Source organism: Pristiophorus japonicus, chromosome 3, assembly GCF_044704955.1.
Source record: "Pristiophorus japonicus isolate sPriJap1 chromosome 3, sPriJap1.hap1, whole genome shotgun sequence".
Lineage (NCBI taxonomy): Eukaryota > Metazoa > Chordata > Chondrichthyes > Pristiophoridae > Pristiophorus > Pristiophorus japonicus.
Window position 1 is genome coordinate 43,794,253 of NC_091979.1, and position 15,267 is coordinate 43,809,519.

The following is a 15,267-nucleotide window of genomic DNA, read 5'->3' on the forward strand; positions in this document are numbered from 1 at the left end:
TCACTCAGTTGCTAACCTGTGGAATTCCTACCGCAGAGAGTCATTGATGCCAGTTCATTGGATATATTCAAGGGGGAGTTAGATATGGCCCTTACAGCGAAAGGGATCAAGGGGTATGGAGAGAAAGCAGGAAAGGGGTTCTGAGGTGAATGATCAGCCATGATCTTATTGAATGGTGGTGCAGGCTCGAAGGGCCGAATGGTCTTCTCCTGCACCTATTTTCTATGTTTCTATCTTTCCCCTGCTCCTGTTCTTGTGATCTTATAAACCTCCTGTGAAGCACCTAGCGATGTTTTACTACAATAAAGTTACAATAAAAATGCAGGTTGTTGAAAAACAGGTGAAAAACATTGTCACTCACCACTGATTCGGTCAAAGTTGATAGTTGTGCTGTTTACAATCGCATCAGTCTGTTCTGCTGTGATGTCACCTTGAACAGCCAGCACTTTTACTTTGCCGATCTTTATTTCTACACTGTTCATTTTCTGAAGGAAAAAAATTGCGAGTTTTAAAGATATTGCGATTAATTTTCGTTCTTTCCACGTGTGGTATTTTCTGAGAAGAGAGTAAGCATCCAACCTATTCTTGGGCTTCCACTTATAGAAGCATAGAATTTGATTTTAACTCTCGGATGGCAAAGCGAACGACCGGCCCAGCCGAGAGCAGTAGCAGGGAGGCTGTCGATTTTAGTGGCCAGACCTCATTAACTGCCTGATTTTCTGACCAATATGTCCATTAAAATCAGTGGCATGATGCTGCCGCTAGGGACCCAGAGGAACTGTCCCTGGCACAAGGTATCTGCTCTGTGAGGGGAAACCTGGTCGGGGGATGGGGAAGCCTGGGACAGGGAGGACCAAAGTTTCCTTGCGGGACCCAGAGGAACACTTCTGATCCTCCTATCCTGCGATGAAACCGAAGAAAAATGTAAAAAGCTCATCTTGCTGGAGCCTCTTTTGGCCCTGGCTCCTGTTCTCAGAAGCTTTGGCCTGGCGAAGAAGTCACCACTTCTCCTCCACTCAAGCCTCTGGTTAAAATAGCAGATCGAGTTCGAATTACCCCATTGGGCTGGGGTGAGTATTCTTGCCAGGAAAGGAATGAGTAAGTTCCCCACACTTCATCTTAAATGCCCCTCTGCCTGGTTTCATTATTATGCTGCTAAATGCTGTAGCTAATTTTAAACCTTTTCCTACCTGTTATGATTTTTGTTGTAAGACATAAAAATCATCGTACACTTTAGGCTCGAATACAACAATGTAAACGACTCTCTCTCATTCTACGCATTGCATCGAATTTCTTTTGTATGTCATAGCAGCACCATTTGTATACTTTAATGAGACTCCCTCTAGATTCAGGTGGGTGGATGGGCTGCCCTTGAAGAGGCCTTGGGAAAAATGGCCATAGGTGGGATCAGATTGGGAATGAGACGGTAAGTACCGCACTCTGATTGCAAGGTCGTTACTGCTCTGTTCCAGCCCGGCGGACCGTTAAAATTTGCCCTCTTAAACCTGAAACTGGATTTCTGAAGGGTAGATATATGAAGATTTATTTTCCTAATCCTAGATTGAACATCTAAGTGGAATATATTGGCTATGAATATTTTTGTTATAAGACTGCTAAATGACTTAGCTCATTTTAAAACTATTTGTACCTGTTGTGATTTTTGTTGCAAGACATCAAAAAAAACATCGTACACTTTCGGCTCGAATACAACAATGTAAATGAATCTAATGGCTGATGGTTTGTTTAGTGTCAAATGATTCTTGAATCCAGTCAACATGCTGTCAATAGTGTCCTGCGGCTTGACTCCTCCAATACCTACAGAAAGGACAATGTCTTAGCAAAATGAAATTAAAATGGACTGAAACCAGAAAATGATCAATATCACTGTTAACCATATCTTTGGTCAAATGATTGTGTTTTATCATTGGTATCACATTCAATGAGACACTAATTTGGAACCCCATTTGCCTATTTATTATCATTATGACAAATAAATGGATTACAATTTTTGTGATTTTTTTTGTTTTATAATACTCATGTGAAGCAGCTTGGGACATTTTACTCAGTTAAAGGCGCTATATAAATACATGTTGTTGCACTTACCTGTTTACACAAAATAAATTTAGTGTAGTAACTATTTACCTATTTAATCTGTTGGTGTACAGCACATAAATCAACCTCATATAGCTTTGAAACTGTGTCCTGTACTGTACTTACACTTATAACTTTGTACGGCTTGCTTTGTATTGATGGCCAGGGAGATTCTATGGCCCCAAGTTTCCACATGATTTGCGCCTGATTTTTAGGAGCAACTGGTGGAGAACGGACTATCTTAGAAATCGCAATTCTCCACATTTTTTTTTCTGCAGTTCTAGTCAGGTAGAACAGTTCTACTTTGGAACAGAATTTTTTCTTCAAAAGGGGGCGTGTCCGACCACTGACGCCTGATTTCAAAGTTTCCACAGTGAAAACATACTCCAAACTAACTTAGAATGGAGCAAGTGAAGATTTTTGTCGAACTGAAAAAACCTGTTCTACACATTAAAAAATCAGGCGCAGGTTACAAATTAGGCGTCCAGAACGAGGTGGGGGGGAGGGGGGGGGAAGGGAAGTCATTAAATTCTACAATAAATCCTTATTTATACTTATACAAATAAATCCAACCCGAATAAACATTTATAAGCAAAGAAAAGATTAAATAAACCATCTTCCTACCTGTGTGAAAGTGCTTCAGCCAGCCTCACAAGTTCGTTCGTTCGTTCCCGACGGCAGGGGGGGAGGGAGGGAGTGCGGGCCTGCCCGCCCGAATGCAGCGGGGGGGAGGGGGGAGGAAGACGTTCCAGACGGCGGGAGAGAGGGAGTGTGTGCCCGCCCGCCCGAACGCAGCGGGGGGGGGGGGGGGGGAGGAAGACGTTCCAGACGGCGGGAGGGAAGGAGACAGTGAGAAGGCTGCAGGAAGCCTCAGTGCTGATGTGCTGATGGCAATGTGCTTTTATTAAAAAATGTTCAAAAATTAAACAGTTACAAAGAACTACAAAAATGGCTGGGTGCCAATGTTTCCTTCACACTGCGCGTGCGCGAATGCTCCAACGCGCACGCGCAGGGTTGCCGGCAGGAAAAAAACGAATTTAAATAGTACCCGCCTCCTCCCACTTACAAAATCGGCGCGAGTGTAGGCTCCGCCCCCCTGGGCGCCGCGCCAAACAGACAAGGAGCTGCAGTTCTCTCCAGAATCGCGAGTTTTTTTTCCGGCGCCGTTTTAGGCGCGAAAAACGGGCGCCCAGCTCGGAGAAGCGCCCGTTTTTTATCGTGTGGAAACTTGGGCCCAAAAAGTCCACAGTTGTACAAGTTAAATTACTGGGTTCTGACAAAATGTCAGCGACCTGAAATCCAGAATTTTACCCTTAAAAAAAAACGGGCGGGTTTAGAGCATGGAGGCAATTAAATTGTTAAAAATGGGATTTACCACCCGATCCCGCCTCCAACCTGCCCACTTCCAGTTTTAATGATAGCGGGATAGCGGCGTGACGGGAGGGGGCGAGCAACCAACTCACTCGCAGGGTGTGGTACATCAATTTAAATATTACAATGAGGATGAAAGACTTTTTTTCACCTCAATTTTGAATGTAACTGCATGTAGACAGGTTTCACACAATTCGTTAAACCCGGCAGTTAAAATGAGGTGGGGTTTGCTGCATCCAGGAGGTAAGTGGCTTTTATACCTACCAGCTGGATCCAGGGTCCCGACCTAACACCATCTCCCATGATCAGAGACTCTACCATGAGGCCCTTCCCAGGCCTCCGATCCCTACCCCGCCGCGATCCTCCAACCCCCCCGCCCCCCACTGATCCTCCAATCTCCCCACCCTGATCCTCCAACACCATCTTCACCCCCACCCGCCCCCCCCGCCCCCCATGATCACTGATCCCTGGCTGCCCCCGGAGCTCAAACCGAGCACACCATGATCCTAGACCCACCCCGCGATCCCCAACCGAGCCCCCACCGATCCCCAAGCCCCGCCCACCGTGAATCCCGATTTAGGGTGATGAAAAATATTGTGTTCCGAACACAGATGAGGCTGCACACAGGGAGGTTAAAGTAACAGTGAGCTCAGTCTTTAATAAGACACTCCAGAATGAGGAACAGGCCTTAGGGGCCGGCTTATATACAGTGCTCCCAAGGGATGCTGGGATCCCTTGGGACTTCAGGGGATGAGCTCCCTGGTGGCGGAACATGGGAGTGCATGCTTTACAGATACACAACAAAAAACTTGTCAGAGTTCTTGCACCTGATCGTTATTGAGAACAACCCCTTTCACAAGTGTGCGTGAGTTGGATAAGGAAAGAATTACGTCTGGCTGTGATACCACTAAAGCTGTATAACCACATGATGCTCACTGACAGGACACGCACATGAACAATGGACATTTGAGAAAGGTGCTGGAAAGCATATTGGCTCTCATGGAACTGTATCCCAGCAGGAATCAACACCATCAGGAGAGGAGAGAAGTGAAGGAGAAGAATTTGCAGGAAAAAAGTATTTGTGGTCTGACTGCAGTTACCTGTTCCTAAAGCAGGGAATGATACTGTAGTAATCTGTTTCTTTTCACATTCCTGCAATACTTTTTCTACCGAGGCTGTAATCATAGCTGGATTTGTTTGACCGACCATATGTATGATGTAATCGCAGGTAAGATTTCCACTTCCAGTAACTACAACACCATCGCCAGGCTGAGAACCTAAAGAAATTATAGACATGAAGTTAAATAAAAATTATATTTATATTTTCCACCCATGAAAGCATTACACTTAATAACATCAATGCATTTAAATAGCTTCTACGACTGCGGGCTATGAAAATAATTGTTATACTTTTCAGCATCATCATCATCATCATAGGCAGTCCCTCAGAATCGAGGAAGACTTGCTTCTATTCCCAAAGTGAGTTCTCTGGTGGGTGAACAGTCCAATATGAGAGCCACAGACCCTGTCACAGGTGGGACAGACATTCGTCGAGGGAAGGGGTGGGTGGAGCTGGTTTGCCGCGCGCTCCTTCCGCTGTCTGCGCTTGACCTCTTTACGCTCTTTGTGTTGAGACTCGAAGAACTCATCGCCCTCCCGGATGCACTTTCTCCACCTCCGGCGGTCTTCGGCCAGGGTCTCCCAGGTGTCGGTGGTGATGTTGCACTTCACCAGGGAGGCTTTGAGGGTGTCCTTGTAATGCTTCCGCTGCCCACCTTTGGCTCGTTTACCATGAAGGAGCTCCGCATAAAGCATTTGCTTAGGGAGTCTCGTATCTGGCATGCGAACTATGTGGCCTGCCCAGCGAAGCTGATCGAGTGTGGTCAGTGCTTCAATACTGGGGATGTTAGCCTGGATGAGGACACTGATGTTGGTGCGCCTGTCCTCCCAGGGGCTCCGCAGGATCTTGTGGAGACATCATTGGTAATATATCTCCAGCGACTTGAGGTGCCGTCCATGCCTCAGATCCATGCAGGAGGGCGGGTATTACTACAGCCCTGTAGACCATGAACTTGGTGGTAGATTTGAGGGCCAGGTTTTCAAACACTCTTTTCCTCAGACGGCCGAAGGGTGCACTGGAGGCGATATTGAATCTCCGCATCAATGTCTGCCTTTGTTGATAAGAGGCTCCCGAGATATGGGAAATGGTTCACGTTGTTGAGAGGCAAAAAATATAACGGGCATCTATACCGGGCTGAAAGGACCCCGCATCGGCTCGTACCTGTCCCGGGCCAAAAGGACCCCGCACCGGCTCGCATCTACCCCAGGCCGAAAGGACCCTGCATCGACCTCAGGGCCTTGCCGACTCCCCAGGGCAATAGAGGAGACCACATCCTTACTCTACAACAGACCCAGAGATAACATGAGGATTGGGCCGCTGGGACTCCGGGGTTGCTGTTGAGGCTGGCTCTGAGCTGGCTGAAGGGACACCGTGGCCGGCGTTTAACCGGCCGAAGGGACTCCGGGACCGACGTCTATCCGGCTGAAGGGACTCCGGGGCCGGTCCAGGACAGCAAAGGTCTGGTGGCACCCATGGAGCAGTGCCAGGGGAGTAACCTGACTTACACTTTCGACTCTTAATCAATTTTTTTAATCAACTTTTAATCTATTTTTTTTAAACTTTTAATCAACCCGAGTAACTTTTTAAACAATTTGGATAAACTTTTAAACAACTTGGAAACCTTGGAGAAACCTTTAATAACTTTGGAAACTTTGGAAACTTTTAAAAACATTCCTCTGTCTCTTAATCAATCTTAAACTTTTAAACAATTGGGGAAACTTTTATAACCTATTATTGATCTACATCTTAGACTTTATAACAACTCTTAAAAATTCCCAATTTGTTAAAAAATTTTCTATCAACTTTTAACTATTAAAATAACTTTGGAAGTGACCTTCCTAATGCCTGTCCCCCCCAACCAAGCCTTGGGGCATCTACCATCAATGGCACTACTCGGCGCCGAGCTTGGGGCCAACACTTCACCGAAGGCAAGTAGGCTTGTACAGCTGTGCCTGGTCTCCAGTTGTCTTGGACGCCCTTGCCACTGGACCAAGACCTTGCTCAGCTAAGCCCATGTGGTTGCCGGTGTGCAACGGCCACCCCACGTTAAAAGAACTCACGCACAGGCATCTTCCACTTCGTCAGTATGAAGTTCGGGACCTGGAACATCAGGACCCTCATGGACAATTCCAATAGCAACAGGCCGGAACGCCGCACCACCATAGTTGCCCGGGAACTCAGACGTTTTGATATTGACATCGCTGCCCTAAGCGAGACCCGGCGGGCAGGGGAAGGCCAGTTGAAGGAACATGGTGGAGGTTATACCTTTTTCTGGAAAGGAAAACCAGAGGAAGAACGCCGCTTTCATGGACTCGACTTTGCCGTCAAGAATGAACTAGTCAACCCGCCTCAAAGACTCCCCTTGTGGGGTTAACGAACGCCTCGTGACTCTTCGTCACACTCTCTATCCCTGAACCAATACGCCACAGTCATCAGTGAGTATGCCCCTACACTCGATGCAACAGATGACGCTAAAGAAGGTTTTTATTCCAACCTCGAGACATCCTTGTCCTACGTCCCCACGGGTGACAAATTGATCCTCCTGGGTGACTTTAATGCCAGCGTCGGCAAAGACACAGCCTTCTGGGGAGGTGTGATTGGCAGAGAGGGGTAAGGGAAAGCCAACTCCAGTGGTACCCTACTCCTGACAAAATGTCTAGAACATGAACTCTTCTTCACCAACACTCTGTTCCGCCAGAGGAACAAATACAAGGCATCTTGGCAATACCCTTGCTCCAAACACTGGCACCTGCTTGACTATGTCATCGTCCTGCTTTAAGTATATAAATACTCAGCTGATTATGAACAAGGATATGCATCTGGGAAAGCAAGTCGCCAAGCATCTCCAAATGCTGGATACAATTAAGGCTGCATATGGTGACACCACATTATCATCATCATACGCAGTCCCTCGAAATTGAGGAAGACTTGCTTCCACTCTAAAAGTGAGTTCTTAGCTGACTCAACAGTCCAATACGGGAATTACAGTCTCTGTCACAGTTGAGACAGACAGTCGTTGAAGGAAAGGATGGGTGGGACTGGTTTGTCGCATGCTCCTTCCGCTGCCTGCGCTTGTTTTCTGCATGCTCTCGGCGATGAGACTCGGTGCTCAGTGCCTTCCCGGATGCACTTCCTTCACTTAGGGCGGTCTCTGGCCAGGGACTCACAGGTGTCGGTGGGGATGTTGCATTTTATCAAGGAGGCTTTGAGGGTGTCCTTGAAATATTTCCACTGCCCGCCTGGGGCTCGCTTGCCGTGTAGGAGTTCTGACTAGAGCGCTTGCTTTGAGAGTCTTGTGTCAGGCATGCAAACAATGTGGCCGTCCAACGGAGCTGGTCGAGTGTGGTCAGTGCTTCGATGCTGGGGATGTTGACCTGATCGAGGACGCTAACATTGGTGCGTCTGTCCTCCCAGGGGATTTGCAGGATCTTGCAGAGACATTGTTGGTAATATTTCTCCAGCGATTTGAGGTGTCTACTGTATATGGTCCATGTCTCTGAGCCATACAGGAAGGCAGTTTTCACTACAGCCTTTTAGACCACAAACTTGGTGCCAGATTTGAGGGCCTGATCTTAACATAAGAACATAAGAAATAGGATCAGGAGTAGGCCATACAGCCCCTCGAACCTGCTCCGTCATTCAATAAGATCATGGCTGATCCAACCATGGACTCAGTTCCACCTCCCTGCCCGCTCCCCATAATCCCTTATCCTCTTATTGTTTAAGAAACTGTCTATTTCTGACTTAAATTTATTCAATGTCCCAGCTTCCATAGATCTCTGAGGCAGCAAATTCCACAGATGTACAACCCTGTGAGAGAAGAAATTTCTCCTCATCTCAGTTTTAAATGGGCGGTCCCTTATTTTAAGATCATGCCCTCTAGTTCTAGTCTCCCCCATCAGTGGAAACATCCTCTCTGCATCCACCTTGTCAAGCCCCCTCATAATCTTATACGTTTTGATAAGATCACCTGTCATTCATCTGAATTCCAATGAGTAGAGGCCCAACCTACTCAACCTTTCCTCATAAGTCAACCCCCACATCTCCGGAACCTAATGAACCTTTTCTGAACTGCCCCCAAAGCAAGTATATCCTTTCGTAAATATGGAAACCTGCATGCAGTATTCCAGGTGTGACCTCACCAATATTCCATTGGCCTTCCTGATCACTTGCTGTACCTGCATACTATCCTTTTGTGTTTCATGCACAAGTACCCCCGGGTCCCGCTGTACTGCAGCACTTTGCAATTTTTCTCTAAATAATAATAACTTGCTCTTTGTTTTTTTCTGCGAAAGTGCATGACCTCACACTTTCCAACATTATACTCCATCTGCCAAATCCTTGCCCACTCACTTAGTCTGTCTATGTCCTTTTGCAGATTTTTTGTGTCCTCCTCACACATTGCTTTTCCTCCCATCTTTGTATCATCAGGAAACTTGGCTACGTTACACTCAGTCCCTTCTTCCAAGTTGTTAATATAGATTGTAAATAGTTGGGGTCCCAGCACTGATACCTGCGGCACTCCACTAGTTACTGGTTGCCAACCAGAGAATGAACCATTTTTCCTGACTCTCTGTTTTCTGTTAGTTAGCCAATCCTCTATCCATGCTAATATATTAGCCCAACCCCAAAGAACACTCTCTTCCTCAGGCGGCCGAAGGCTGCGCTGGTGCACTGGAGACGGTGTTGAACCTCGTCGTCGATGTCTGCCCTTGCTGATAATAGACTCCCAAGGTATGGAAAGTGGTCCACGTTGTCCAAGGCCATGCTGTGAATCTTGATGACTGGGGGGCAGTGATGTGTGGCGGGGTCAGGTTGGTGGAGGACCTTTGTCTTACGGATGTTCAGTGTAAGGCCCAGGCTATCGTACGCCTCAGTGAAGATGTTGTCCACGATTTGGAGTTCAGTCTCTGAATGTGCGCAGAAACAAGCATCATCTGCATATTGTTTGGCAAGGTCTTGGGTCTGGCCTGGAGATGACGAAGGTTGAACAGGTTGCCACTGGTTCTGTAGTTTAGTTCCACTCCAGCGGGAAGCTTGTTGAGTGTGAGATGGTGCATTGCAGCAAGGAAGATCGAGAAGAGGATTCGCGCGATGACGCAGCCCTGCTTGAACTCAGTCCAGATGTGGATTGGGTCTGTGGTGGATCCATTGTTCAGGATCATGGCTTGCATGTCATCGTGGAATAGGCAGAGTATGGCGACAAATTTTGGGGGCAGCCGAAACGTAGGACGACACTTCATAGTCCCTTGTGGTTGACAGTGTTAAAGGCCTTTTTAAGGTGAAAGAAGGCCATCGACAAGGGTTGGTTGCAGTTGTCGCGCCATAAAGATCATGTCTGATGTACCCCATAGTGGACAAAATCCGCACTGTGAATCCGGGAAGAGCTCCTTAGCCACGGGGAGAAGACGGTTGAGAGGATTCTATCGATGACTTTCCCAGTGGCTGATAACGGAGATTCCTCTGTCGTTGCCGCAGTCAGACTTGTCCCCTTTTTTAAAGATAGTCACGATTACTGCATCTCTGAGATCTCCCGGCATGCTCTCCTCCTTCCAGATGAGAGAGATGAGGTCATGCATTCGTGCCAATAGTGCCTCTCTTCCATACTTTAGTGCCTCAGCGGGGATTCCATCTGCTCCCGTTGCCTTGATGTTCTTGAGCTGGTGGATGGCCTTTTCTACCTCGTGCAAGGCTGGGGTTTTGCTGAGACGGTGGCGGGTAGCATGCTGCGGGATGGAGTCGAGGACACTTGAGTCAAAGGCAAAGTCTCAGTTAAGGAGATCTTCGAAGTGCTCCTTCCAGCGGGACCTGGCTGCCTCGGTGTTCTTGATGAGCGTCTCCCCGTTCTTAGCCAGCAGTGGGGTGGGGCCTTGGGTGTTTGGGCCGTAGGTGGCCTTGACTGCGATGAAGAATCCTCGCACATCATGGCTGTCGGCCAGCTGCTGAATCTCCTGAGCTTTCTCCACCCACCATCTATTCTTTAGGTCGCGGGTTTTTTGTGTTGACCTCTACCTGAAGTTGTCTGTAATGCTGCTTTGCTGCTCCCGACTTGGGTTGTTGTTTTAGGTTCAGAAATGCCCTGCTCTCGCGATTTATTCTTGTATCTCCTGGTCATTCTCATCAAACCAGTCATGGTGTTTCTTGGTTAAGTGACCGAGCATCTCTTTGCAGGCACTGGTTATGGTGGCCTCGAGGGCAGACCAAGCGCTGTGGGCAATCTGTGTCTCGGGGTCATCAAGGGTCGCCAGGTTAGCAGTGAGGCACTGGCACTATAGGGCTCTCTTAGCTAGGTCTTTGAGTGCCCCGGCATTGATATTTTTATGGCACTGTTTCTGCTGCTGTTGCCGCTTTGGGACTATATTGATGTTGATGATGGAACGGATTAGGCGGTGGTCCGTCCAGCAGTCGTCAGCTCCTGTCATGGCACGGGTGATGCGCACTTCCTTGCGATCCCTGGATCGAACGATGACATAGTCGAGCAGGTGCCAGTGTTTGGAGCGAGGGTGTTGCCACAATGCTTTGTACTTGTCCTTCTGGCAGAACAAGGTGTTGGTGATGACAAGGTCGTGTTCTAGGCATTTTGTCAGGAGCAGGGTACCGCTGGAGTTGGTTTTCCCTACCCCCTCTCTGCCGATCATGCCTCTCCAGAGGTCTGTGTCCTTGCCGACACTGGTATTGAAGTAAGCGAGGAATATTTGTTTCTCATACGTAGGGACGCGGGATAGGGATTGTTCGAGGCTGGAGTAAAAACCCTCTTTGATCTCATCTGTTGCATCGAGTATTGGGGCATATGCACTGATGACTGTGGCGTACTGGCTCCAGAATAGGGTGAGTCGGAGATTCATGAGACATTCGCTAATCTAGCAAGGGGAGTCTCTGAGGCAGTCGACCAACTCATTCTTGATAGCGAAACCGAATCCATGGAGGCTGCGATCTTCCTCTGGTTTGCCTTTCCAGAAGAAGGTGTAACCTCCACCTTGTTCCTTGAGCTGGCCTTCCCCTGCTCGCCGGGTCTTGCTTAGGGTGGCGATGTCGACATCGAAGCGTCCGAGTTCCTGGACAACTATGGTGGTGCGGCATTCTGGTCTATCGCTGTTGGTGTTGTCCATGAGGGTCCTGACGTTCCAGGTCCCAAGCTTCATATTGAAGGGTGGAAGATGCCCGTGCGTGAGTTTTTTTAACGTGGGGTGGTCGTTGAACACCGGCTACCACGTGGGCTTAGCTGAGCAAAGTTTTGGTCCAGTGGTAAGGGGGTCCAAGACGACTGGAGACGATGCACTGCTGTATGAGCCGAATTGCCTATGGCGAGATGTGGACTGTAAGCTCGGCACTGAGCAGCGCCCTGCGGTGAGATGGTAGGAAATCTGAGGACTGGCTGGGGGCAGGCATTGGGAAGGTCAGAGTGACCACAACCATTTTGCACACCGGAGACTCCGCCGTTGAGTGGGGCCAGCAGCTGAAGGGAGGCCAGAGCGCCGCTGGAAGAAGGGAGGCCAGGACGTCGTTGGAAGAAGGGAGGCCAGGACGTCGCTGGAGGAAGGGAGGCCAGGACGTCACCAGTGGAAGGGAGGCCAGGACATTGCAGGAGGAAGGGAGGCCAGGACGTCACCGATGGATAAATGGAGGCCCGGATGTCACCAATGGATGAAGGGAGGCCTGGACATTGTTGATGGATGAAGGCTGCCAAATCCCTCCAGTTGGACCCTTGCTTCTCGCTCCCCACGGACGACTCAGCTGCTCCAAGCAACCCCCCGGCAATCTCAGCGGTGGTGAGCCTTCGACCAGCTTCAAAAACAGGTTTGGGCCTACCTCACATGCAAGACTTCATTCCGGGCCTCCACCCATCGGTGATGTCCGGGCTTCCCTGACACTATTAATCCCGGCCAGAATGGAAATGATTGGAAATTCTCCCACTGATCATGCCTGGAGATCGCACTAAGTGACTGGGGTTGAGTTAAAGCACATTGGCCCTAAATTTGCGGTCAGTATGACGCCGTACTCTCAGAATACCCCATCAGACCGACCTTGAAATTGTCGCAAGTTCAGGCTTTCAAAGGCGCACATGCGCTAAATCCGATACTTGTGACCTGTCGAGTTCCGAATAGACAGATGATTTGCTGTGATTTTCAAGTCCTCATTCAAATGCTGTGCTGGAGAAAAGTTGGGCTAATTGCCCACCAACTGCACATTGCAGCAGCTGAAAAAATGTTCATGGTATTCAAACAGGCGCAGGAGCCAGCTGCACGGCGTAAGGCAAGAGTGGGGATGAGAAATATTGAGCTAGGTTTATGCTGCAACCCATAAAAAGCATCCTAATTGAGTTTTAAGATTCCTATCCAGAGGTCAGAAATATTTAACTATCTGCTATAGTGCACTAAATTAATAATAATAACTTTAATAACTATGTATTTAGGTTAAACTATGAAAATCAAAATAACTTCAATTTACTTTGTTAGATAAAACTTCTTTTGGAAAGTGCAGTGGGAATAGTAAAAATAAAACAAGATCAGCTGCTAATTACATGAGCTTTATGATATTATTGGGATCATCCATCAACAGAAGACAAACCATTGTCTAAATAAACAAAATGCATATAATTTACATTTACTAATCACATTCTGTGATGCATGATGCACATTATTAAAGGAAAATATGAATGTTTCATATTATGCAGAAAGTCACAGACTAAGGAAAAGGACTTCAATAATCAATTAGAGACAATGGGGGCTAATTGGTGGACTTTCTGCAAAGCTTTTGCTGTCCCATCGGAGATTTCTATGTTTCCTGATTGGCTTAGAGTCAGGAAGTGAAAGGAGCACTGCCCCACGTGATCCCAGGTCCGTTTATGTACAATGATGTACCCCTGGGATCTGTGGGCCACTACGCTGCGCACAACTCCAAAATGTTTCAAAACATCTGTTCGAGGGGGGGGTTCAGTTCAGAGGTTGGTATCATACTCCTTAACTATGCTGCCGACTGCAAATTCAAGGCCATAATTTGTATGTTAACTATCCTCCACTTACTGCTTTGTGATGCAGAAATGACCCTGCTTTTATCCAGAGAAGTTGCTGCAGTTTCAATCATGACATTTATTTGCTGTAGTTCATAGGGACTCTTTTTACATAGACTCTGTAGACTGTTTGTAGTAGTGTGGTGTTTAAATAGACCCTATTTGCTGAGTAAATAGACGGGTTGCTTTGCTCTTTGCTGAGTAATTAGACTTAGTTTGCTGTAAAATAGACTGTTTGCAGTGAGTCCTGCCATAAATCCCACACCTCCTCCAAATTATTGGCTGACACAGTGGTGGCAACAGACACTCTACAATTAACATGCATTATGAGGCTGTTGAGCTACACAATCATCTAATCAGGATAGCCAAGTATGGAGAGCGCTTGTCAAACCAGGTAAATGGACATCGATATGCCTTTATGTATGTGTTATTGAGGTTTATTGTTCGAATAAATACTTCTGTCTCGTAGATTGGCTTCTCAAAGGCAAGATTATTTCCAAAGCTTTTGCTGGTATAAGAAAGATGCAAGATTTGCATTTATATAACTCAGGGGAGTCTAAATTCAGCTCCGCCCTTCACGGAGCGCACCTATCGCTTTTTGGGGTCCATTACTGCCGCAATCTTTGTGTCGGGAATCTGACCTAAATTCACTGATTTAAAAAAAAAAGGTGCCAAGCAGTATTGGCCGACGGGAATCGAGACTGTAGCGGTGTTGGTGAGTTGATTGAAGCGGTGTTTCCACGGAGAAATTCATCTTGTCTTGATGAGCTCTTAACGAGCCAGCTGTTCTTAAAGGCCAAGGTTATTAATCAGGGGGCACTTGATTTAATGTTTATTTTTGTTCACAACAAAAAGAGTTGTAGCTCGGCCCTGAGCAGGGAAGTCGTTTGACTGGAGGACATGGCTATTGGACCTGCTGGAGGTGCCACAAGAAGGGCAACCTGTTTTTCTGACAGAGAATTGGAGACACTCATGCAGGCTGTGGAGGGAAGGAGGCAAGTGTTGTACCCAGATGCAGGCAGACCTGCTCGGGAGGTTTTTGCCAATGCCTGGAGGGAGATAGCTGTGGAGGTCTCAAAGACCTCCATCCGTGACCAGACCGCGACCCAGTGCAGAAAAAGGCTGAATGACATAATTCGTCTGATGAAAGTGAGAGCCTGTTCCACCAACTGCTTACCTTCCATTTGCGAGCCTCTCCTTCATCCTTCTCTTATTTCTCACTTTCACTATGTAGTCACTGAAGCAGCATTTCACTGTTGAGGCCTGTATAGATATGTATGTGTTCTCGCAATGGAGGCTCCTTTTCATGTCATAGTTACAGCTACATGTCAAGGACACACACTTGTGCACTCATCTCTGAGGCCTCATCACACTTCTACTCAGCAACCATTCTTTGTTTTGCAGGCCAAGGTTGCGCACAACCACATGGAACAGAGGAGGACTAGTGGTGGCGAGCCCCAGTTTCAACTCCTCACATCCTTGAAGGAGAGGGTAGAAGTGCTAGTAGGCAGACATGCTGCATTCCCAGTGGCCACCGGTACTGGTGATACCGGTCCCTCTGCGGGTAGCATGGGTAAGTGAGGCCCACCTTTAATGCTATTTCTCCCTGAAAGTGGGTAAGTGAGGCCCACCTTTAATGCTATTTCTCCCTGAAAGTGGGTAAGTGAGGCCCACC

General features: G+C 47.6%; 1 protein-coding gene and 1 long non-coding RNA gene across 3 annotated transcripts in view; one reads left to right on the forward strand and one right to left on the reverse strand.

Annotated features, from left to right (window-relative positions):
* The window catches only part of LOC139259718 (protein mono-ADP-ribosyltransferase PARP14-like), a 175,451-nt gene that overhangs the window by 54,005 nt on the left and 106,179 nt on the right, over positions 1–15,267 (reverse strand). For both annotated transcript variants that reach the window (XM_070875325.1, XM_070875324.1), the window contains 3 exons: positions 4,563–4,739; positions 1,649–1,815; positions 362–485 (listed from right to left, as the gene is read on the reverse strand). In XM_070875325.1, coding sequence (XP_070731426.1) covers positions 362–485; positions 1,649–1,815; positions 4,563–4,739 — 468 coding nt within the window. The remainder of the gene's footprint in view (positions 1–361; positions 486–1,648; positions 1,816–4,562; positions 4,740–15,267) is intronic.
* The window catches only part of LOC139259719 (uncharacterized), a 137,065-nt gene that overhangs the window by 50,727 nt on the left and 71,071 nt on the right, over positions 1–15,267 (forward strand). The window lies entirely within an intron of this gene.